The 27,057-nt window shown below is 40.2% G+C and overlaps 1 protein-coding gene across 3 annotated transcripts in view; it reads right to left on the reverse strand.

Annotated features, from left to right (window-relative positions):
- Positions 1–27,057, reverse strand: part of tbc1d20 (TBC1 domain family, member 20) — a 47,724-nt gene that overhangs the window by 2,685 nt on the left and 17,982 nt on the right. For 2 of the 3 annotated variants that reach the window (XM_078554886.1, XM_078554885.1), the window contains 5 exons: positions 24,686–24,766; positions 21,631–21,817; positions 18,937–19,038; positions 17,267–17,408; positions 16,907–17,085 (listed from right to left, as the gene is read on the reverse strand). In XM_078554886.1, coding sequence (XP_078411012.1) covers positions 16,907–17,085; positions 17,267–17,408; positions 18,937–19,038; positions 21,631–21,817; positions 24,686–24,766 — 691 coding nt within the window. Of the gene's footprint in view, positions 1–11,371; positions 11,806–16,906; positions 17,086–17,266; positions 17,409–18,936; positions 19,039–21,630; positions 21,818–24,685; positions 24,767–27,057 lie in introns of those variants that run through there. The other variant, XM_078554887.1, reaches the window with a different exon arrangement.

Here is a 27,057-nt window from a genome sequence, read left to right on the forward strand (position 1 = left end):
TCAAATTCTCAATCTGCATATTTTTTGTAAAATAGTTATGTTACTTCTTTAATTGTGCATATGCTGCTGGGCTAGATAATGCCACAAACAGTACATAATGGAGTAAGGCCATAATTCAAAAAGTGACTTCAATGGAGTTCCATTAAGAATATATAGCAATTTCCTGAATTTAAAGAAATACAACATTTTAAATCTTTGAACATGATACATTTTTAATTGGGGATCCATTATTTTTCAGAATTTACGATGAACATATGAATTAGGAGCAGGAGTAGGCCACTTGGCCCCTTGAACCTTCTTCACCATTCAATAAGATCATGGCTGATCTGATTTTAACCTGAACTTCACATTCCTGCCAGCCCTGATAACCTTTCACCCCCTTGCTTATTAAGAATCCATCTGCTTCTGCTTTAAAGATATTCAAGGACTCTCCCTCAACCACTTTTTGAGGAAGAGAATTCCAAAGATACTCAACGCTGAGAAAAAAATTTCCTCATCTGTGTCCTAAATGGGCAACCCCTTATTTTAAAACAGTGACCCCAGGTTCTAGATTCTCCCATAAGAAGAAACATCCTCTCTACATCCATCCTGTCAAGTCCCCTCAGGATCTTATCTATTTCAATCAAGTCACTCTTACTCTACTAAGTCCAGCAGATACAAGCCTAGCCTGTCCAACCCTTCCTCAAGACAACACGCTGATTCCAGGCATTAACTTAGTAAACCTTCTCTGAACTGCTTATAATGCATTTACATCTTTCTTTAAATAAGAAGACCAATACCATACACAGTATTCCAGATGTGATCTCACCAATGCCCTGTATAGCTGAAGCATAACCTCCCAACTCTTGTATTCAATTCCCCTCATAATAAACGATAACATTCTAGTCGCTTTGCTGATTACTTGCTGCAGCTGCATATTCATCTTTTGTGATTCATGCACTAGGACACCCAGATCCCTCTGAACCTCAGAGCTCTGGATTCTCTCACCATTTAGATAATATTTATCACATCTTTCTTTTATTCGTTCATGGGATGTGGGCCTCGCTGGCCAGGCCAGCATTTATTACCCATCCTTAGTTGCCCTAGTTCAGAGGGCATTTAAGAGTCAACCACGTTGCTGTGGGTCTGGAGTCACATGTAGGCCAGACCAGGTAAGGACAGCAGATTTCCTTCCCTAAAAGGACATTAGTGAACCAGATGGGTTTTTACAACAACCGACAATGGTCATCATTAGATTTTTTTAATTGCCGATTTTTATTGAATTCAAATTCCACCATCTGCCATTCAAACCTGGGTCCCCAGAGCATTACCTTGGGTTTCTGGATTACTATCGTTTAGTAGTATAGTCAGTAATTCAAGTTATGGATTTAATTTAACTCTGAAGCCTACAGTCACATTTCTGTATCATTCTAAAGAACAACCCTTGGATTTATATAGCAATATCAAATTGCAGAAAGTGTTACTTTCTGGAGTACAGTGGCCATTCTATAAGCAAATGCAGATGCCATGCTGCGCCATTTAAATAGACCAGTAGATCTGATCAAGAGGCAGAGGGCACAGATTTAAAGTGATTGGCAAAAGAAGCAGCATGTATTTAGTATATGGAATGCTCTGCCTGAGTGTGTGAAGCAGGTACTTTTAATCAAGACCTTTGAAGAGAATTGGATAATTAACTGAAGCGAAAAAAAATTGCAGGGCTATGGGGAAAAGGCAGGGAGTGGGACAAGGTCAGCTGCTTTTCCAGGGAACCACACATTCACGATGGGCCACAAGGTTTCATCCTGCGCTGTAACCGTTCTATAATTCTATGAAATGGCAAGGTCTGTGCACATGCATTTTATTCAACACCCCAATACAACCGTATGGTTTGGGGACATGAATCAATATTTTATCACTGTTCTCTAACTTTTGGACTTTCATGACCTACATCAGAGGGCGATCTGTTCCAGTACTGCTAGGATACATCTCAAAATAACCCAGGAATGGCTGTTTCCCAAGATTTTAATGCCCTCCCTCCGCCTCCTCTCCACAGGATTTGCTTAATTGCACTTGGATGCACAGGCTCCACTTGTACTATGGGAATAGGAGTGTATCACACTATTAACCAAAGCACTGTGCCACATTTGATACTTACCTCACCACAGTATGCCCTGCTCCAAGAGGGACAGACCTGTGCCACGAGAGCAGCCTTACATTACATCAACAAAATTGCTCAGAGTGGTGATTTAATTTTGGCTGTGGCACTCTGAAATAGAACCACTTATATACAAACATGAAATATTCAAAACAATGATCAATAGAGTCCAGGAGAAATATATTCTGCTGGGAGGCACCTAGAAGAGCTATCCAATCCAGTCTGTGGCGCAAAAGCAGAGTGGTCAGGTCCTGAGAACAGATAAATGGTGAATATTTTGCTCATTTATCTTCAAATCCTGTGCATTAGAAATTGTAATGTTTTACTATTTGTAAAGTTTACTACCAGTAGTAAGGATAATTTGGAGCAGCAGTGTTTATTAATTATAAATTAATTAACGTAATAAAGATGGTAGGGCAGGTGATGTGTTGGAGCTGGAGCTGGTGTATTCTAGGGCAAACAGATCTGCAGTAAGTGTCTGCGGCTTGAGGAGCTTCGGCTCAGAGTTATTGAGCTGGACAACGAGGTGCAGACACTGATGCATCACGGAGGAAGAAAGTTTACCTGGACACTTTGTACTAGGAGGCAGCCTTAGGATAGGCTCTTCTAATTTGGTCAGTGGTCAGAGGAGGGTGTGACTGCGAGTGAAGCAGGTCTGGGGACCCAGAAGGTAGAAGTGGAGGTGCCTTAGCCTTTCTAATTGTCCAACAGGTTCAAGGGTCTTGCAATCTGTATGGATGAAAGTGGTGGCTGCAGGGTGGATAAGTAAACTAACCAAGGCACCATGGTACAGGAAGCCATTCAAGCAGGGCCAGTTAATGTGAATATATTGGTAGCAGGGGACAGTATAGCTAGGGGGTATAGACACAGTTCTCTACAGCCAAGAGCGAGAGTCCAGATGGCTGTCTTGCTTGCCCAGTGCCAGGGTTTGGGGCATTTATTCTGGGTTGGAGAGGAACTTGTAGGTGGAGGGGTAGGATCCAGTGGTTGTGGTCCACTTAGGTACCAACAACATAGGTAGAACTAGGAAAGAGGTTCTGAGGGAGCATGAGCAGCTAGGGGCCGAATTAAAAAGCAGAACCTCAAAAGGTAATAATCTCTAGATTACTACCAAAACCATGAGCAAATTGGCGTAGGGTAATAGGATTAAAGAGTTAAATGCATGGCTCAAAGATTAGCATGGGAGGAATGTGTTTCCATCCAAGGGGCACTGGCACAGTATTGGGGAAAGTGGGAGCTCTACTGTTGGGACAGTCTCCAACTGAACAGCGCTGGGATGAATGTTCTGGCAAGTCGTCTAACTAGAGCGGTAGAGGGGGCTTTAAACTAAATAGTGGGGGAGAGGAATCAAGTTTGGGAAGATGCAATAAATTAAATAGAAAAGAGCAAGAGAGGCAGAAAAGGCAAGAGAGCAAGGTAGGAATAAGGGAAAAGATAATCAGTGTGGCAGGGAGGAACAGAGTTTACAAATCTATGAGTGCACCAACAAATAAAGCTAGAGGTTACAAAGATAGTAAAAGGACAGAACTAAAAACTCTGTGCCTGAATGTATGTAGCATTAATAACAAAACAGATGAATTGAGCGCAAATAGAAATAAATATGTATGATTTGATGGCCATTACACAGATATGGCTGCAGGATGACAAAGACTGGGACCTGAATATTCAAGGGTACATGACATTTAGAAAGGTGAGGAAGTTAGGATAAGGTGGAGGGCTAGCTCTGTTAATTAAGGATGACTCTGATACAATATAGAAAGAGATTACCTTAGTTCTGGAAATCAAGATGTAGAATCAGTTTGGGGAGAGACGAGAAATAGTCATAGGTAAGAAGTCATTTACGGGAGTGGTTTATAGGTCCATAACAGTAACCACACTGTAGGATGGGGTATAAGGGAAGAAATAATAAGGGCTTGTGAGAAAGATACAGTGATAATCATGGGTGATTTTAATCTACATATAGAATGGGAGAATCAGGCTGTAAAGATAGCCTGGATGACGAGTTCATAAGAGTGTTTTTGGGACAATTTCTTGGAGCAGCACATTCTAGCACCACCAGAGAGCAGGCTATACTAGATCTGGTAATGTGTAATGAGACAGGATTAATTAATGACCTCATAATGAAGGCAGCTATTCCCAACTGAACCCAAAATTGCTGTTTGTTTAGTGTTTGTGTGGGTGGGGCCTGTCTCTCTGGACCCCTGTTGCTAGGCAACAGCACAACTTTTCTACTCTTGTGCTTGCTTAACTTCTCACGAGTTGTGAAATTCATTAGAAGTGCAGGCACCTTTTAAAGTGAAACTAAAACTCAACTTGACCTTTTCTTAACACACAAATACAGAAATACAAATAAAGCTTAAACTTTAAAGCTAGAACTGATTCCTAACACCCACACATACAAATATAAAACTTACTTAAACTGTCTCTATTTCCTAACAAAAGGGATAGGTCAGCAGAGTTGAAGTGGCAAACATTTATGATGATATTTCCGAATACTCAGAAAAAATACATTCCAGTAAGAAAAAGAAACTCTAAGGGAAGAATGCACCATCTGTGGCTAACTAAGAAGTTAAAGGTAATATTAAATTGAAAGAAAAAACATATAATTCCACAAAGATGAATGGCAGGTCAGAAGGTTGGGCAGAATATAAAGAACAGCAAAGAATGGCTACAAGATTAGTAAGGAGGGAGAAATTAAAATACGAGAGAAAGCTAGCCAGAAATATAAAAACAGATAGTAAGAGTTTCTACAGGTATTTAAAAGGAAAAGAGTAACTAAAGTGAGCATTGGTTTTCTGGAGAGTGAAAATAAGGAATTAATAATGGAAAATAAGGAAATGGTGGATGAACTGAACAGATATTTTACGTCTGTCTTTACTGTAGAGGATACAAATAACATTCTAGAAATATTTGTGCATCGGGAGGTGAAAGGGAGGGTGGAACTTAAAACAACTACAATGACCAGGGAAAGCATAAGAAGAAAATTATTAGAACTAAAAGCTGACAAGGGCCCAGGCCCTGATAGACTTCATCCTACAGTCTTAAAAGAAGTGGCTGCTGATATAGTTGATGCATTAGTTTTAATTTTCCAAAATTCCCCAGATCTGGAAAGGATCGATCAGATTGGAAAATAGCAAACGTGTCTCCTCCATTCAAGAAATTAAGGAGACAGAAATCAGGAAACTACTGGCCAGTTATCTTAATATCAATGCATCATTTTCAGGTTGCAAGATATGACGAGTGCCACAGTACTGGGGCCTCAACCATTTACAATTTATATCAGTGACTTGGACGAAGGGACTGAATGCTGATGACACAAAAATAGGAGAGAAGTAAGCTGTGAAGAGGACATAAGGAGTCTGCAAAAGGATATAAATAGGTTAAGCGAGTGGGCAAAATTTTGGCAGATGGAGTCTCGTGTGTGAAAAAGTGAACTTGTCCACTTTGTCAGGAAGAATAGAAAAATAACCTATTATTCAAATAGAGAGAGATTGCAGAACTCGGAGGTACAGATGGATCTGAGTGTCCTGGTACACGAATCAAAAGTTAGTATGGAGGTACTGCAAGTGAGTAGGAAGGCAAATGGAATGTTGTAATTTATTACAAGGGGAATGGAATATAAAAGTAGGAATATTTTGCTACAGTTGTACAGGGTGTTGATGAGACCACATCTGGAGTGTTGTGTACAGTTTGGTTTCCTTATTTAAAAAAAGATATAAATGTGTTAGAAGCAGTTCAGAGAAGGTTCACTCAACTGATACCTGGGACTATCTTATGAGGAAAGGTTGGACAGGCTGGGCGTGTATCTATTAGGGTGTAAAGAAAAATGAGAGATGATCTTAATGAAACATAAAAGATCCAGAGGGGACTTGGCAGGGTCGATGTTGAAAGGATGTTTCCTCTTGTGAGAGAGACTAGAACTAAGGGGCACAGTTGAAAAATTAGAAATCTCCCATTTAAGACAGTTGAGAAGAACTTTCTTCCTCCCAGAGGGTCACTGGTCTTTGGAACTCTCTTCCCTGGAGAGAGGCAGGGTCATTGAATGTTTTTAAGGCAGAGCTAGATTGACTCCCTTGTTAGTCAAGAATCTAAGATTATCGGGGTATGTGGAATGTGGAGATGAGGCTACAATCAGATCAGCCAGATCTTACTGAATGGCAGAGCAGGCTTGAGGGGCCAAATGACCTACTCCTGCTCCTAATTTGCATGTTCATATAATATGCTATAACGATGCTGGAAACCTTCTCTAGAATGGCCCAAAGCACCTAAGTACTGTTTCAGTTTCCTGATGGCATTCTTTATAGAAACTAAAAGACATATCTGCAGAATGGTGCTGCGGCAGGTGGTGAGGGAACCAACTAGAGAGAAAAAAAAATAAACGAGACCTTGTCCTCACCAATCTACCTGTCACAGATGCATCAGTCCTGGATAATACAGGTAGGAGTGAGCACCACACAGTTCTCGTGAAGACAAAGGCCCTTTTACACTTGAGCATACCCTCCGTCATGTTGTATAGCACTAAATGGGATAGATCCTGAATTGATCTAGCAGCTCAAAAATGGGCATCCACAAGGCACTGTGGGTCATCAGCAGCAGAATTGTATTCAACCACAACCTATAACTACATGGCCCTGCATAACCCGAACTCTACCATTACCATTCAGCTGAGGGATCAATCCTGGTTTAAAGGAGTGTGCAGGAGGGCATGCCAAAAGCATCAACAGGCATACCTAAAAATGAAGTGTCAACCTGGTGAAGTTACAACACAGGATTACTTGCATGTCAAACAGTGGAACCAGCATATGATATACAGAACAATGTGGTTCCACAATCAGATCAGATCAACGCTCTGTAGTCCTGCCACATCCAGTCACAAATAGTGGTGGACAATTAAACAAATAACAGGAGGGGGTTCCACTAACATCCCCATCCTCAATGAAGGGGGGGTCCAGCACATCAGTGCAAAACACTAGACTGAAGAATTTGCAACCATATTCAGCCAGAGGTGTTGAGTGGATGATTCATCTCAGCTTCCTCCCGAGGTCCCCAGCATCACGGATACCAATATTCAGCCAACTCGATTCACTCCACATGATATCAAGGAATGGCTGAAACGCTGGATACTGCCAAGATAATATAACTGAAGGCTTGTGCTCCAGAACTAGCTGCACCCCTAGCCAAATTGCAGCTACAACACCAGCATCTACCCGACGTGGAAAATTGCCCAGATATGTCCTGTCCACAAAAAGGAAGATTAATCCAACCCAGCCAATTACCACCATCAGCCTCCTCTCAATCATCAGAAATGTGATGGAAGGTGTCATTGACAGTGCTATCAAGCGTCATTTACACAGCAATAACCTGCTCACTGATGCTCAGCTTGGGTTCCGCCAGGGCTACTCGGCTCCTGACCTCATCACGTCGTTGGTCTAAACATAGACAAAAGAGCTGAATTGCAGAGATGAGGTGAGAGTGACTGCCCTTGACATCAAGGCAGCATGTGTCTGTGCGGCATCAAGGAACCATGACAAAATTGAAGTCAATGGGAATCGAGGGGAGAACTCCCCACTGGGTGCAGCCATACCTAGCACAAAGGAAGATGGTTATGGTTGCTGACAGTCAATCATCTCAGTCCCAGGACATCACTGCAGGAGTTCCTCAGGGTAAGGTCCTAGGTCCAACCATCTTCAGCAATTTCATCAATGGCCTTCCCTCCATCATAAGGTCAGGAGTAGGGATATTCACTGATGATCGCACAATGTTCAGTACCATTTGCGACTCCTCAGATACTGAAGCATTCCATGTCCTAATGCAGCAAGACCTGGACAATATTCAGGCCTGGGCTGACAAGTGGTAAGTGACATTCGTGCTACATGTGCTAGGCAATGACCATCTCCAACAAGAGAAATCTAACCATCCCCCTTGATATTACCATCCCTGAATCCCCACTATCAACATCCTGGGAATTAGTATTGACCAGAAACTGTACTGGACCAGCGATATAATTACTCCGGCTATAAGAGCAGGTCAGAGGCTGGGAATTCTGAGGCAAGTAACTCACCTCCTGACTCCTCAAAGCCTGTCCACCATCTACAAGGCACAAGTCAAGAGTGTGATCGAATACCCTCCACATGCCTGGATGAGTGAGGCTCCAACACCACTCAAGCTGTTCGACATCACACAGGACAAAGCAGCCCAAAAGATACATGACCAAGACTGCAAATAATAATCATCTAGGCCCTAAATTATATTGTAGTCTTTAATAAGGCCAACAAATGCAGTATATTAGTTAAATACTGTGGAATTTGAGAGCATATTATTCAGTTTCAGCTTTCATTTTACCTTTGCTACATTAATTTACAACTATCAAGGAAATAATAACCAGTATACAGAGTATAGTCTATGCACACAAATAAAACATCTAAGCAAGCTTCACAGATTATTTTTCCATTCTGAGCTACTCCATTATTAATTATATTATCTAAATCATAAGTTAGGATAAAAAGACTTCCATTTTGATTGCATCCTTCCAAAATACAAATCCTATTATCTTCCCATAATGGTATCTGGACATTTTTTGAATAAGTCCAATGTCCTGGTCTTAAACATCCTTCCTGGCAACCCATTCCAGTTGTTCACTTCTGTGGAGAAAAGTTTCCTAATGTCTGGCCTGAATTTGTCCTGGAATCCATGCCTTCATATCTGACAGCAGCTTTGAATTTCTTCCTCCATCTTGCAACAATTACCTCTTTAAATGGGCCTGCGAGATTCTCTTTGATGTTGAGAGAGCCTCGACTTGGTCAGCTGTTCTTGCAGCTTTGCCCTTTATTTGGTCAAGTATATTAAACCAGTTCTGAAGAAGAGTCATACGGGCTCAACGTTAACTCTAACTTTCTCTGCACAGATGCTGTCAGACCTGAGTTTTTCCAGCAATTTTGGTTTTTGTTTCAGATTTCCAGCATCCACAGTATTTTGCTTTTATTTATATTAAACCAGTAATTTCCCCACATATTGCTAATTATAGAAAAGAGCAGCGACCGAGCTACTAGCAATCGAAATAATAAAATATTGGAACTAAAAGAGTATTGTTGTTTGGGGCAGTCTATGAGCATACAACTTAGATGGAAAGCCTCATGCGGAGGCATCATAGTTACAGAGTATGATCCAAAATAGCAGTGGGAGGATACATTCATTCTCTTTTTTAGGCTGGATTGGACTAGTTCTTCCCTCGGAGGAAATCAAATGTTGAACATACTACTACATGGTTCCAAGCCAGGCTGCACAACTGCTGTCAAATTTACTTAAACGTGTTGTTTATTTTCAAGCACATCGGGGGGTTCATAGAATCACAATACAGAATGAGGCCATTCAGCCCATCTTGCCTTTGCTAACTCTTTGAAAGAGCTATCTAATTAGCTCACTCCCCTGTTTTTACCCCATTGCCCTGCAACGTTTTTCCTTTTTAAGTACTTACCAATTCTCTTTTGGGAGTTACTATTGAATCTGTTCCACCACCCTTTCATGTATCAACTCACCAAGTAAAATAAATTCTCATCTCCCTCTGGTTCTTTTGCCAATTGCCTTTAGTGTGTTCCTTCTGGCTACTGATCCCCCTGCTAGTGGAAAGTTTCCCCATATATTCTATCAAATCCCCTCAAAATTTTGAACACTTCTATTAAATCCCCTCTTAACTTGCTCTGTGCTAAAGATAACATAGGAACTGTAGTAGGCCATTTCATCCCTTGAGCTTGTGCTGCCATTCATTGAGATTAAAGCTGAATTGTGATTCGACTCCACATACCTGCCTTTACTACATATCCCTTAATGCCTTTGGTTAACAAAAATCTATCAATCTCAGCTTTAAAATTAACAATTGATCTAGCATCAATTCCAAACTTCCACCACCCTTTGCACTTCCTCATTACACTCCTGAAAGGTCTGGCTCTAGCTTTTAAACAATGCCCCCTAGTCCTAACTCCTCAACCAAGGGAAATAATTTCTCCCAGTCTACCCTATCTGTTCCTTTTAATATCTAGGAAACTTTCATCAAATCACCTTACAACATTCTAAATTCCAGGGAATAAAATAATGTGCAATCTTGCTTTGTGATTTAATCTTGGAGTCCAGATATAATTGTGCTCCAGGTATGGTCTAATCGAGGCTTTGAATATCTATTGTTTGTTTGATGTCTTCATGCACGGTTTTTCCCTTTGGGGAATAGTGCGAAAGCATTGGAAGGATTAGCAGGCTGATTATCAATCTGTTGAACATCATCATGAACCCTCCCTCTGTGGCTAAGTCCTGGAGTGGGATTTGAATTTGGAGCTTCTAGCTCAGAGGCAGGGATGCTACCTACTGAGCCACAAGACTCCTATTATATAGCTGAAGTATGGCTTCTACCCATCCCCCATCCCTCTTGGATCCTCTAGATTCAAAGGTCAGCATTCCATTAGCTTATTTGATTAAAATGTGATGAATTGGTACAGAAAATAACGATCCATGTACCCGAAGCCCAAAGGTCTCATTGGACCTTTACCGTTTCTAGATTTTCACCATTTAGAAACTACTCTGTTCTATACTTTTTAGGTTCAAATGGACAATCTCACATTTGCCTACACTGAATTCCATTTGCTTTGTCCATTCACTTAATCTATTAATGACCCCTCTGCAATTTTATGCTTTCATCTACACTGCTTATAATGCTGGCCTTTGTGTCATCGGCAAACTTTGATATCGTCAGCCAAGTTGTTGATAATTACGGTGACTAACTGAGACCCAAAACAGGTCCTTGCAAAGCACAACAAGTCACATCTGGTCAGAGTCTTTGACCATTATCCCAACTCTGTCTACTGCCACTAATTCAATTTTCTAACAAGACAATAATTTGCCTTCAATCTCGTCCTCTCTAACCTCCCCACAAAGCTGAAGTCCCTCATATCTGGTACCATTTTCGTAAATCTCCTATGCACCCTCTAGTAGAGAAGGCCTTTCCCTGCCCAACTTGCTTTTTCTCCCCCAGTAGGTGGTTGCTTAGCAGTAGCTAAACTTAAAAGTGAGAATAAAAGAGCAGGAGGTGGTGGCAGTAAGAAGAACAGTAGTAGTAGTTTATTTCTAGATTTAAAGTGATCAGGTTATGCTTTAATCTGTTTTGGCTCCCGCTCCACTGTTTCGTAATGTAAATTCAAATAGTAACTGACTGAAAAAGTTCATTAATTAAAAATAAACACTTACCTTTAGTTTTCCCTTTCTCAGTTTGCTGTTACAAAGTAAACACAGTTGTCTTTTCTGCCTGCCACTTAATTCGGTCACATAAAGCAGCAGGTAAATGGAAAAGCACTTCCTGTTCAGATTATAGCCCACAGCTCCTCACTCTATCTTTGCTGGAGGTGGGATCTAGGCAGCAAAGCTAGAGTTCAGAATCTAAATTGTGTCATCTAAATATGACAGAATGGTGAATGCATGGAGCTAAGGAGTCCAATTGCCCTGTTGTATTCCAACCCGCTAGCAGCCCTATTACAGTACAATGCTAAGATACAACCCTCCCATCAGATACATTATTTTCCAAAAGGAAAATCTCTGCTAGCTTAACTGATAACTGATAAGTGCAATAATATTTATTGGGGAATTTAGGATCATGCTACACTGGGGTGCTTTTTGCCTGTGAACAGAGCCTGTAAGGAAAAGAAGACATCAATAAAGCTCTTAGAGTTTAATCATAATGTCATTGCTGAAAAAAGACACATGTTGTTGAAGCTTTTCATCTTTCACTCACTGAGTGCAAGGCGGAAAGCTTCAGCAACATGTTTTTTCAGCAATACTCAAGGTGTCATTACTCTATGTTAAAATAATAATTGGCTTTATATTCATACAAATGTTGCAGATACCATTTAATAAGCTATTTCATCAGACACTCAGTGGAATTTATTGGTTATACTGTCTCTCCTGTCCGCAACGTAAATTACATTATCATTGAATAATCAGAGTTTATTTACATTAAATTAAGCTAGCAACATCATTTTACACCTTTATGTTCTTTAAATTAGGGTTATGGGCAGTTACAGCTAGCTTTTTGGATAGATGTAGACACCACATTGGCAGACAAAACTACTGTCATTTTGAATAAGCAGGAAAACAACACCAGAGGAACTGCAGTAAAAGCAGCATTAGAAAATGTTAGAATGCTGCTGCTAGCATGTAGAGTCTATAAACGGTGGAATTTCCACTGATGCATAATAAGTGATTGGCTCTCACAATTCGCCAACATGGTTCAGTTCCCGGTCTCAGATGGAGCTGGGGATGTGGAGAAAAGGTGTATGTTTATCAGTAGCAAACAAAATAAGATTAATGAAACTGGTAGCTTTACAACAGTATAAGGGGAGTCTATAGACAATAAAAATCTCCCTTCAATGGCTAGATGGGTTACCTTAAACAATGGAAGGAGATGTGCAGAAGAAATGATTCAAATCAGAAAAAGGCAAGTACTGAATTGCAATGTGTTGTAGTATCCAGTTTCTCCCTCTATAAAGCAACATGTGGAAACTGAAGATTGCAACCTTTCTTAATCAGTGGAGTCACACAAAGTTTGAAGTCCATACATGTGATAACTTTAAGGAGGGGAAAGGGGAACCTAACACAAGAGTTAGTATTGTGAATACTGCATGGTCCTGAACCACAAAATCATAGATTCCTTTTCTCTTTGCTGATCTGAAATAGGTTTCACCAAGGTTGAATGATCACGCATTGTAATAATTTAATAATAATATTGCATTTTATTGAGTTTACCTTAGCAAAGTTTCCTCCTGCACTTGGTAAATGGCAAAATACAGAAAACAAGTGTGGTAGTGGGTATGCTGCATATACTGATGTAGATAACCATCAATGCTAATTTTAAATTTGAGAAAGGACAGTCAATCCTTTTCATTCCACATTATAGTGCCTTTTGACAAATACACAATTGGTCACATTTAGCTTTCAGATCGGTGCCACAATTTTATTTAAAACAAAAGTGTTGTGAGTCTAATATTCTAAGTGCTGTAACTTTATAAAAGATGATGTGTTTTAATAAATTATTTGAATCTGTGACCAGAGGGGGCGGCTGGATTGGATGCCACAAGAGAGCCACTGGGTGTCACACATCAGGAGGGGACTGTAGCACAGAAAAAGCTCCCAATGTAGCAGTTCCTTATTACACTAGAAGCTTATAAATTTCTTGCTAGTATCAGGGTAACTGCTTGCATGTAACCTGTTTAACTCTATACATATCTCACAACAAAAGGTTTGAGACAGGACGACTGATTTAAAAATATTCCAGCTAAATGGATCCTCTAGAGGTCAGGACATATCAAATTTTATCTAAACCGCCTCTAGTGCAGAGGACAATAAAGAATTGCACTAGCAGCACCAATCTTTATTAAAACCACTTTGAATCATTTTGTAATCTATAAGTGAAAGAGAAGGTAACAAGACACAGTGATTTTTAAATCTTCTGTACTTCCCAGAATGCTCTCAATCTAGTCAGATGGAGCTGGCTGTGCTGCACAGATGAACTGGGGCAGTATTCAGTTTAACCCAACGGTTTTTGCGACTTTTAATTAATTTTTTTTCTATGCCTGCTATAGAATTTTACTATTTTAGATTGATCTGCAATTTTGATTGTTCTCAATTTTTTTTGATACTAAATGAAATTTAAGAATAATAGAACAAGTCTGCTGTTTGTGCAGTACTCATTAAGCATTTGTCTCTTGAGCATTAAATAAAATTACACCAATGTTCCCCCTCCCCACATAACTCTGGATAAATTCACAAAGTGTAGGGATCCAAAAGAAAAATAAACCAATATCTTTATACATAAACAACACCACATCAAGACCACAAAGAGAAATCCTTAGTTTTTTTATGGTGGATCTGGTTTAAAATTTAAGTGTACAATGATACGGATGACTATGGAGAGTCCTTTATATAGTGCTAGGAATCTACTCAAACTGCCCTGATTTTGAAATAAGCTGACAACAACCAAAACACATTCACATGTAATAAACTCTAGATCAAGAGGCAGGGTAAGAGAAGGGTTGGGCTGGGGGGGGGGGGGGGGGGGTTTGCGGGGGGGGGAGATAGAAACTAAACTTTAATGTCATAAGAGCCTATTCAGGCCCCCAAGCCTGTTCCAGGGCTGATTAAGATCATGGTTGATCTTCGAGCTGACTCCAAATACCCACCTTTGCCCATTCCTTAATAACTTTGGATAACAAAAATCTATCAATCACAGTTTTATATTTAACAGTAGTGGCATAGCGGTATTGTCGCTGGACTAGTCTTCCAGAGACCCATGGTAATGCTCTGGGGACCTGGGTTCGTATCCCACCATGGCAGATAGTGAAATCTGAATTCAATAAAAATCTGGAATTAAAAGTCTGATGACCATGAAACCATCATGGATTGTTGTAAAAACCATCTGGTTCACTAAGGTCCTTAAGGGAAGGGAACCTGCTGTCCTTACCTGGTCTGGCCTACATGTGACTCCAGGCCCACAGCAATTTGGATGACTCTTAAATGCCCTCTGAACAACGGCAATTGGGGATGGGCAGTAAATGCTGGCCTAGCCAGCGACGCCCACATCTCATGACCGAATAAACAAAAACTGATCCAGCATCAACTACTATTTGTGGAAGAGGGTTCCAAACTTCTACCACCCTGTGTCTAATTTTTAGACTATGCCTCATAGTCCTTGAATACTAATTAGCAGGAATAGTTTCTTCCAAGCTGCCCTATCTGTTCCCTTTAATATCTCAAATGCTTCAATCAAAACTTCCAGGGAATACAGACTCTAGTTTGTTTCATCTTTCCTTAAATCTTAACGCTTGGAGTTCAGGTATCATACTGGTAAATCCACGCTGCACTCCTTCCAAGGCCAATATATCTTTCCTAAGGCATGCTACCCAGAACTACTCACAGAACTCCAGGTGTGGCCTAACCTGGGCTTTTATGACTGAAACATAACTTCTGCTGAAACAATTCCTTAGATTAGTTTACTCACCCAACTCTTCTTTGGATTTAGGCATCATTTTCACTGTTTTCACTTTTTAAAATAATTTAAAACGTGTATGTTGATTTCAAAAAGGTCCAAGAACCCATTAACTACCCCCTTGCAAAAACGTTCCCCACACCCCCCCAACCCCCATTCTTATGAAAACATCAGCAATAGCTACAATTTTCTCTGGGAATGAGTTTGACCAGGCCACACAACTCCTTTGGTAAAGGTGCTGAGTCACTAAGAGCCCTAAATGGCACAATTCTCTCAGCCATCCAGATTTCCATTACAACTTCATTTAGCTCAATAAACAAAGCTCAGGAATAGTATTATAGAAATAACAGTGAACAAAACCTTATGGTACCATAGGAAATACTATTATTCCAGTTGTGTAGTACACAAAGTCACAGTAGTGTCTCTTAAGTAGAGCAGTAAAACATCATACAGACCACTATACAAGTAGTACGTTAGCAGCTTATTAAAAATACACTTTCAAATGAGACTTATACATGGAACCACAGCGCAGTGCAGAAAGGAAAGTGGTAAATTAAAGAAATTATAATCACCTTAGGGTTTAGCACCCCTTTGCATGGTCTTGGGGGTAGTATATTAGCATGGACAGAGGATTGACTAACTAATAGAAGACAGTGAGTTGGGATAAGGGGGGCATTTTCAGGATGGCAACCTGTAATTAGTGGAGTGCCACAGGGATCAGTGCTGGGGCTTCAATTATTTACAATATATATTAATGATTTAGATGGCAGAAATGAATTTATCACCAAATTTGCAGATGATACAAAAATAGGTGGGAAGGCAAGTGGTGAGGATGACACAAGGGAGTCTACAGAGGGATATAGACAGGTTAAGTGAGTGGGCAAAAAATGGCAGATGGAACATAACGTGGGAAAATGTGAGGTTATGCACTTTGGAAGAATAGAGGAGCTGAATTTTATTTAAATGGAGAAAGACTGCAGAAGGTTGCAGCACAGAGGGATTTGGGAGTCCTAGTGCATGAATCCCAAAAAACTAACATACAAGTTCAGCAGGTAATAGGAAAGGCAAATGGAATGTTGGCCTTTATTTCAAAGAGAATGGAGTATAAAAATAGGAAAGTCTTGCTAAAACTATGCAAGGCATTAGCTACAGCACACCTAAAATACTGTGAACAGTTTAAGTCGCCTTATCCAAGGAAAGATAAACTGGCATTGGAGGCAGTCCAGAGAAAGATCACTAGGTTGATTCCGGGTATGGAGGGATTTTCTTATGAGGAGAGGTTAAATAGGTTGGGCCTGTACTCACTGGAGTTTAGAAGAATGAGAGGCGATCTTATTGAAACATAAGACTCTCAGGGGGCTTGACAGAGTAGATGCTGAGAGGTTGTTTCTCCTTGTGGGAGAGTCTAGGACCGGAGAGCATAATCTCAGGGTAAGGGGTCGCCCATTTAAAACAGAGGTGAAGAGGAATTTCTTCTCCCAGAGGGTAGTTATTCTGTGGAATGCTTTACCACAGAGGGCTGTAGAAGTTGGGTCGTTAAGTATATTCAAGGCTGAGATAGACAGATTTTTAATCAGCAAGGGCATCAAGGGTTATGGGGAAAAGGCAGGAAAGTGGAGTTAAGGATCATCAGATCAGCCATGATCGCATCAAATGGCGGAGCAGACTTGATGGGCCGAATGGCCTACTTCTGTTCCTACATCTTATGGAGCCTGTTAGAAGCATGATCTTCAAACTTGATTGGCACTTACCTCTCTTTCTGGGCAACCTCCCTGGAAAGTTCAGACGGAGGAAACTGAACAAAGAGGTCACCAGCACGGCTGATCAGGGTCTCGTATGGCAGGTCCTGTGGGATCTGGGAAAGCAGATGGTGGACAGCAGCCATGTCACATTCACTCTCCAGGACCTCATGTCCCCGGTACAACACAATCTACAAAAATAAGGAAACAAACCCTAATGAGGATGGTAGTATAATATATCTTAATATAACAATTTGGTGATGAAAAACATGATGCTTTCTTTGCCATTGGGTGAATTGAATGGAAGGCAGAAGCGTGGTCGAGGGCGGACACTTTAAAAATGTAAACACACAAAATAAATAATATACCTACCACTGCAGCAAAATAGATGGGCATTAGCGGATGGCACGCGAGGAAGAAGTCGTATAACCGAACCACATGCCGGAAATCTGAAAGCACGTGGCCAAACCAAGTTATGAGCCAGCTCAAAGCGAAGATAGTACCAACGTCAGCTCTATAAATATAGAAGAGCAGGAGAGAAAAACAATGTTAATGCAAGTAAGCAAATTCATTAATGGATGCTCATTGTCAAGTTACGACCGTTAGTGGCTAACTGGCCACTTCAGGCATGTTGCATCTCATTAACACTGGTATCATCCTGCTGTGGGCAGAATTGGCTGCCACATATCCCCACACCAGTCACTGTACTGCAAAGTAAAATCATTATATTTGAAACATTTGAGTTGCAAAAAAGCACTAATATGTCTTCCTTAAATATGGAAGCCCAACTTAGAATGTCTACAAGAAAAATAAAAATCCCTGGAAAGACTCAGCAGGTCTGGCAACATCTGCGGAGAGGAACACAGTTAACGTTTCGAGTCCGTATGACTCTTCAACAGAACTAAGTAAAAATAGAAGAGAGGTGAAATATAAGCTGGTTTAAGGGAGGGTGGGACAAGTAGAGCTGGATAGAGGGCCAGTGATAGGTGGAGATAGCCAAAAGATGTCATAGACAAAAGGACAAAGAGGCGTTGAAGGTGGTGATATTATCTAAGGAATGTGCTAGTTAAGGGTAGAAAGCAGGACAAGCAAGGTACAGATAGCTCTGGTTGGGGGTGGGGTGGGGGAAAAGGGATCGAAATAGGCTAAAAGATAGAGATAAAACAATGGATGGAAATACATTTAAAAATAATGGAAATAGGTGGGAAAAGAAAAATCTATATAAATTATTGGAAATACTGTAAATTCATGTTTTTGTTATGAAAGATTGCTGGTATTTCAGAGTAGCTTATTAAAGAGATTTTTTCAAAAGAGCAGAAGGTATAGCATCGACAAAAGATAACAAGGCACAAAGTGAAAAGCATCCAAATTATAGACGGGTTCTCTAGCATCATCGAGAAAACGAAACCACCAGTTCATTAAATAATGCTTCTGTTTTCTTTCTTTTTTTTTAAAACAATTGTTCATTAGTTGGCTCTGAAGATGAGTCATACGGACTCGAAACATTAACTCTGTTTCTCTCCACAGTTGCTGTTAGACCTGCTGAGTTTTTCCAACATTTTCTGTTTTTGTTCATTAGTTCCAGTTGGGTGGTCCAGTAAACTAGATGCTTGATACTGGATCTACTGGTAAGGGGGTTTCCAAACAGTGGATTCTCAGTTCAAAACTTCCCACAACCAAATGCCTTTAATTTCTTGAACAACTGGCCTCTTTACACATGGGCTGCAGGCTAAATGGGTGCCCAAGCCACTAGGAAGCTTTGTTCAATTGAATGGCTATGGTCACATATTCCTGGCTTAGGAATTATTAAGACATCAGCATTTCCCCTCCCTCAAAACTGGATCTTCAAATGAGGGCCAAAGAAAAAGGTTTCAAACTGCAGGTGCATGCAATTTCAGTAATTATTGGCTTGCCAACACCTGTATGTCGGAAACAAAGTCCAGGAGTCCAAGGGAGCATGCTGATATTTGAAAAGGCTCCCCTAATCATAAAAAGTTTTAAAACCACTGCTGCAAAGAATTAAAACAAATTTGCATCCTCACCTTTGCATGAAGTCATGTACTTCTGGGTTAACTCTCTCTATTATTGGCATAAGGTAATTTAAAATGTGTTTTGTGTTGTCCATGGTTGGGTCCATAAAATCCCTGCAAGAAGTTTGAAATAAAAACAATATTTAATGCACAACATGGGTAACCAATGAAATAGCCAGAACATTTGAATCCATCTGTTAGCATAAAAGGCAAAAGCATTCAGTTGAACTATTTGCTTGAATATAAAATTCCTATGCTAGATTTCAAGGAAGACACAGATGAAGGTAAGAGTAATGCATTTTTGGGAATGATAAATGGCCATGCAATCCAAACTCAATAGATTGAGGTTATTTATACATATGGCAGCACATAAACTGGAGAGCTCTGAAAGGCTATAAACACATTAGTGACAAAACAAAAACTCACCCTGAACGCTCTCCAACCCATCTCACCCACAGAGGCAATGTCCTTGAAAAACACTTCTCCCTAAAATTTATTTTATAGGTATGCATATCGTTCAAGCCGTTATGGCCAGTTCATTTCATTTTCAGAAGGGTTCCTTTGATGGGTAGTCAATTTGGCAGGTCCCAAAGCATGAACAGCAGATTCCTGCAGTCTGAGCTGAAACACTACTGTACTTCAGGATATCTTTACTTCATTGTATAACACATTCTGCATGCGTTACGTATACAGTACACTGGAAATGTGATTACCTGTACTCAAATTATCTTCCTGCTAAACCTGCAAGTCTATGTCTGTATTTAAATGTTGGTGAATATAAAACCAGGCATTTTCTTTATTCCCATTATTAAGAATTATAGCTGTGCCATATATGCAGGACCAGAATGTACAGGGTCTAAATTACCAGCTACTTTCTACTATGTATCAAGTTGTAATGGTTAGCTGATAGAGAGTATTCTGAGGGTTCAGATTACACCCATTAAAAAGCTTAAACATGTTTATACGAGTTATCAGAATCCTGAAATTGGATGACAGATGGTGAAAATTATTAGACTGTGATGTAGATTTGAAAATAACCTGCATATAATTAATAGAGTTTTTAAAATCTGCTGTTACATCAGCAGGCTGTGCTGGCTAGTCAATTATCAATGATGCCTGGAGCACTGCAGACATGCGTGGCCTAGATATCAAACTGCAGTCTACTACAGAGGGATAACATGGTTCCAAATTTTCAGAGAAACCCTATTTACCATCTTCCCACTCCATCTCCCCTTCAAGAAGGGCAAACACTAAATGGTCATCAGATAACTGAGGAAACACAGATAAGAGATAGCAAGAGCTCCTCATGAACAGTGTGGTGAGCAGAACAATTGACCATAAACTATTTGATGGCAACCAAAGCACAGATACACACCATACCTGATCAAACAGTATCATCAATTCTCTCTCTGCAATGCAGTCATGGTTGGCACTGAATCCTGCTTACATCAGCATGTGTTCTCATACCAAACCTCCAGGCAACATTTTCCAAGAACTGTTGAAGCAAGTCTAAATGTTTCCTCAGCTGAATGTTGGACATCTGCCTTCAGTGTAATGAAAGGAACTATGTAAGGAGGCTAGCTATGTGTCAGCCACCTTGATGTTCCAGGTATCCAAGTTCAGTGTTTATTCATCAAGTGCTTACTCCAGGTTCCCATGTTAAAGACATTGCATGAGGCCAACTTCTCTCCATGATACTAAGTGGCAGACTCTGCACAGAGCCTCTCCCGCCCCTCAACCCTTCATCCGTTTCCCATTTTTGCCACATGTGCATCTCACAGTTTGGTCCTGGATCTTGCACGTGGGTTGCAGGAAGGCAGCCCTTCCAGTTGTGAACTAAGAAGAACTACTTGGACGCAAGCCACTCTCCTGGTTGAAGGGCTGTCATTTAAGTATATTATAGAGAGATGCTAACAACACTTGCAGTAAGGGATGGAATTTTAATTAGCGGTTCAATAGTCAGTATTGAGGTTACGGTTTAAATTTACGATAGAATAATTCACAGAGCATTAGGTGTAAAATCCATTTGAAGGAAATGGTCCTTCGCATTTTGGACTTTATGTTCTACTTCCATTCAGGAATGCAGTTCAAATTTATATAGATCTGGTGGAAGACTGTTGATGCTCAGAGCGTGAAGCTTAAGTCCAAATAAAGCCAGTAGTAGAGAATCAAATTTTCATTCAGACCACTCGAGTTTCAAATTCAAAAACAGAGGGGCAAGAAGAAGGGAAATTCACAAGATAATATATGCATAGTTGCCAAAGCAAGAATAGAACAGCACAAATTGCCCAATTTCCATGACTTCCCAAATGGAGGTGGAACTACTAAATTAACGCATGAAGACAAAGGAAGCCTTTCTCATCCTTTCAAGATAAACACAAGATTTCAGAATTAAAAGCATGGAAATTGCGTTTCTTCCGGTGGGGGTGGAGCAAGAAATAACCATGAACACTGGCTATGTGACAAGGTACCGAATCACAGAATTCTACCCCTGCATGAGTCAGCATCTTAAGATCAGGAGAGGAAAAAAATTGAGAGAGCAAGGAAGGAAAAAGAAAGGAAATGTACTAAAAATGGAAGGCTGGGAGCGAGAAGAAGATGGGGCAAGTATATTCCGGACAATCGAGCACTGTCTTCTCAGTTGAGTAGGGTAATATGTAAACAAGATTAACTTATTATAACTTAAAGCATTTGTGTACCGAATACCTGAGATGATGTGTGGAAAGTTTTTCCACTAGGGCTGTTGCCATTCTCTCACCGACAACCAGAAGGAAGGTGACCACTATGTCATGGTAACCTTGGTAATAGTGAAGCTGGGGGTTTTTCTTCAGTACCTCCAGGATGCTGTCAATCAGTTCTTCTTGCAGTACTTCTCGTTCCGCATCCGGCATTCCTGTAGACATCATCAATCCATAACAAAGAAATATTTGCCAAAGAGCATACAAATCTAGAGAGTTTCAAAATTCATCCCTTGCACATTGACAGAGATAGATCAGCTTAATGAGAAACTATGGCAACTACCACTAAAGTCAGTTACATAATAGGAAAAAATAATTTCAAAATTCAGTAACATTCAGGATATTCTTTTCCTTCCCATCGCCCTTTAAAAGCAAGCTAGCCTATCCACACGGCCCCTCCTCATCAATGGACTTAATGAATGAATGGTTGTAGAACTGAATAACCTCTTGAGCCTTACATTATCTATTTCAATTGCCTTCCCTAGTAACTGGAGAATACTGCAGAGTTTTGGTCTCCATATTATTAGGATATTATTTGCCTATGGGAGAAGTGGTGTGCAATGGAGATTCAATGAATAGATTCCTGGGATGAGAGGATTGTCCAATGACAGATTGAGTAGAATGGGCCTATATTCTCTGAAGTTTAGAAGAATGAGAGGTGACCTCTTTGAAAACATAAAAGATTGAGATGACTTGACAGGGTATATGTTAATAGGCTGTTTCCCTGGCTAGAGTGTCTAGGATTAGGGGCATAGTCTCAGAATAAGGGGCTGGCCATTTAAGATCGAGATGAGGATAAATCTGTTCACCCAGAGGATTGTGAATCTTTGAAATTCTCTATTACAGAAGGCTTTGAATGTTAAATCATTGAGTATATTCAAAGCTGAAATCGATAGATTTTTGGACACTAAGGGAATCAAGGGATATGGAGATCAGATGGGACAAAGTGGAGTTGAGATCAAGGATGGGTCATGATCTTACTAAATAGTGTAGCAGATTCAAGGGTATGGCCTATTCCTATTTCTTATGTTCTTATGCCATCTACTCTGTAACAATTAGCCTTTGGGTGAAGAACATCCATCCAACTTTTGTTCCTAGCTGTTGAAGCTTTTGCCATGAAGAACATTATAGCAGACAAAGAAACCTCTGTATTGTCTATTGTTTGGAATCACAGTCCTGAAACACTGGCACAATACTTAAACATATTTATGATTTAACAGGGGCTGCATTGTTGAATTGCCATCCCAGGTGTTTTAATTGCAGATGCATTGATACTGAGGCACACAAATGCGATTACAATTTTTTTTAGCAGACCAATTTTGTTGGATGCTGCAATGTTTTGAATGTCATATAATGCACCTTGCATTATTCTTCCGATAAGGTGGACCATAAGCCCTAAAAAGTCTAACTTAGCTAAACAGGATTGTGAGAAACAATATCACCAGGACATTAAGTTAATGACCTGGCCTGACTTGTCAAGCACTAGAAGTAATCCACAGCATGCTTTTTTCTAAGTGCTATGGGCCAAGCTCAACAATTCTGTTACCACTTAATTCTGCAAATTACTATGAAATAGAGCATTTGGTAGGTTAGCTTAACATGGAAGTCTCTGTCAGTTTAATGTAACAGGAGCATGTAGTGGGAATGCTATATGTAATCCAGAAACAATAAATAGGTATTACTGTTAGCCCAGAGTAAGCATTTATGCACATTAAAAGGCAATTTTCATGACCAAAACAAAATCAAATTGAAGGTTTAGTCTTCTGTGATAGGTATGCAAAGTATGGTTTTTGACCATAAAGAATAATTTTAGATCCACAGGACCATGGTCACTCTCTCCAAAACATGTGATGAAAAGAGCAATAGAGGATGCCAAGCAAAGCACAAGTACTGTTGGTTATTTAACGTGACCATGAGCTCTCAGGCTCCCTGATTAGGCAGTCCCGAAACATGCAGCAGTTTTTGTTCGCTCAGTTCTTAACATCTGAAGCCACAACTGACTTCTGGCAGAGTGGGGGGGTTGGGGAGATAAAAAAAAGAAACAAGAAGGATCCTCCCATCTTGTGCTAGAGCCAAGCTGATCACAATTGTTACGCAAATAATCTCTCCTAAAATGCAATATTTCTTTTCTTTTAAAAACATTATTTTTCAGTCCTTTGAGTTCTTCGTCTATGTTGTTTATCATCTACATTGATGGGAGAGGTCTGGAGGGTTATGGACTAGGTGCAGGTCAATGGGACTAGCGGAATAATATTTTGGCACGGACTAGAAGGGCCAAATGGCCTGTTTTCTGTGCTGTAGTGTTCTATGGTAGTGTTCTATTCATGAGTGCAGGCATGTTCCATGCCCCCAGGCCTCCATAAATGTTGTTCAAATGTCACAGGGAAATCACCAGAGCAGCAGTGCTTATTTATCTTCTCTCTGTTCCTCCAGGGAAATACTTGATCCCCATCCTCAGCACATCATAATAGCAACAACTCTAACTCAATCTGCAACGACAAGGATTTACAGGCACAAAACACTACTTCTGGCATACCAGATTAGTGCTTGAATCTACTACATCTCTAAAATCACACTCGTTAACACTCTTAAGGAGTCAGAGGAAATCATGATGTACTTGTAAGCGGTTGTGAAAAACAAAATTAAACGGAATAATTTCCTCTACTTTGTTGAGGTGCCAATATAACCATTGCTGCTTTCACTGTAAAAAAGATTTACTTAGTATACAACTTACCACAATCATTCAGAATCCCATCAAAGCAATTCAAATACAATGAATTACTCTGAAATGCAATAGCCATTATGTAGGCAACACAGCGATTTTTTTGCACATAAGTCCATGTCAGTGAGATTAATGACCAGCTGATCTGTTTAAACATCTTTCTCCCCTCCACAAGGCATGGTCCCTATTTCCCTGGATACATTATTAAAAACTGCTGACATTATTGTATTAATGGAAATAAGACTCCAGTTCCAAACAAGTGCATTTTGCATCAGCAGATTTTTGCACTAGGCTGACTTACCAGGTGGAAAGCGTCGCAACGACCGCTGGACATCTAGTAACACTTGTTGATAGTCTTTATTGTTCTGTCGGAGTTCTGGTCCTGTTGCAAAAGTTAATGTTTAATTTACATGTTGCACAATTAAAAAAGCAGCCAGCTGGGAGCTCTATGGATACACAACAGTAATTAAATTACATTGTAAGACACAATCCAAAAGTCACTGAACAAATGCATTATGTGCTTTCCAACATCTTGAATTAAAATCACTGATATTTCTCATGTTCATCGCTCAGGTATTTAGCTAAAATTCCAGCAATTAGCTTAAGATGTACAAGAAAACTCTCGCATTAACTCAGATGATAAATGCAATGTCCAGTATGGATTTTACATATTAAAAAAAACCTTCATTCATCATTGTTCTAGGTAATTTGCTAAAATAAGCCAGGGACTCATTACTGATCACTGCGCAATGCCAGTTTAGGTGCAATGGCAGTACTCTCATCTCAAAGTCATGAGTACAAGCACACAGCCTAAGCCGACAGCAATGCAGTACTGGGATTGCTGTATTGTTGCAAACAATGCCGTTCGGGTGAGATGTGAAACTGAGACCCCCAACCTCCAAAGCAGATGGATCGAAAGGATCGCATGGCATTATTCAAAGGGTAGTTAGGGAGCTTTGCGAGTGATCTGGCCAATATTTGTCCTTCAAATCACTGCCATAAAAATCAGATCAATTGATAATTTATCTCATTGCTGTTGATGGAAATTTGCTATGTGAAAATTCACTACACATTTGTTTACAAGGCAAGTGCCTACACTTCAAAAGTAATTCATTGGTGGTAAAGCATTTAGGGACACCCCAAGGACATGAAAGGCACCATATATCAACGTAATTCTTTCTTAACTGTATGATCCCAGCTGATGTTACTCCTGGATAAGTCAGATCCCTGATTGGAACCTGGTTTGATCGATCCTAACTTTTATTTTTTGTTTAGAAACGTGGAGGGTGGTTACTGAACAGAGCCACAGAATCTGCTGATGTACTTTTAACAAAGGATAAAACATTTATTTGATAAGAAAAAGATGAACGATATTACACTTCTCCTTCACCCACAACCATACCTTTACAGATATATACAGATTCATAAGTATAACATAAGTTACAAAATCTATCTTATACTCTAATTTTCACAGTAAGTATACAGTCCATGTAAACCAATAGGTGACCTGTGGTTGGACACACCATGCTCCAAGATCAAGTGACAGAGCCACCCAAAACAGATGCTATGGATCTCTCAAGAACTTGCCCCAGACGCTTGTCACACCATGAGCCAACCGGTCTCACGGAACTCCATCTTTCTCCTGAGGGTTTCCAATCTCAATGCTCGAAAAACTCGCTTTGGAATCTTCTCCCAAACAATGCTTTCACTTGGTCATCTTCTACAAGGATCCACCTCCAGGGTTTCAACTTCTCCTTCTGAAGTTCCTTCCCCCTGGATCTCCACGTGCATTCAAGCTTCATCTTCCATGCACTCTTGGAGATATTCAGCCAAGCCAACAGAACACCACTGCTTCACAGGCCTGTAGTAAGGAGCCACCAACTTTTGGCTGTCTCCTTGGATCTTTCGGCTTCTCACAAGCCCACTTTGCCTCGAGTCTGCTTCCTGCAGCTTTCTCTCTAATTCCGAGCCTTTCCTTCTGTTCCTTGCTTTCACTTCCACTGAACAGGACCTCTTCCCAATTCCTGTTCTTGCTCCTCGACTTAACTGTATTCCTGGGACTTTCTTTTGTCCCCACTCCCTAGTTTGTGGGACTTTCTTCTGTTCTTTTGGGAAATCTGCTCTCTGCAATTCCCTCTCCTGTCCAGTTTCCTCACCCTGCGATATTCACAGACCAACTGAACACAAACTGCTTTTCTGTTTCTCTCTGTAGGTCTCCTGTAGCTAGGCAACAGCACAGTTTTTCCTACTTTATTTTAACTTCCCTAAAACACTTCAAGCATTGTAAAACCTCATTAAAATGCAGATATACAAACAAACCCACAGACTTGCTGACTCCACCCTAAACCAAAAATCCAGGCTTCACTTTTCTAAGACACAAATAAAAAATTAAACTTAAACCTATAGCTAAAACTTAAAGCTATAGCTAATTCCTAAAACACACAAATACACATATAACTTACTTAAAACTATCTCTAGTTCCGAACACAACTCATGCTAGAAAGTGTAAATGTTGGTTGACAATAGGATACAGCCACCTTAACTTTGCAAAAAAATAGTCCCTGTGAACAGCTCTTCAAGGGAGGATGGTCTGGTATCAAAGGCTCAAGAAAGGTCAAGAAGGGGGAAGAGGGATAGTTTCTCAGTCATGGCGACTGCCATTTCTGTTTCTCT

This window comes from Cetorhinus maximus, chromosome 13, assembly GCF_964194155.1.
Source record: "Cetorhinus maximus chromosome 13, sCetMax3.hap1.1, whole genome shotgun sequence".
Classification (NCBI taxonomy): Eukaryota; Metazoa; Chordata; class Chondrichthyes; order Lamniformes; family Cetorhinidae; genus Cetorhinus; species Cetorhinus maximus.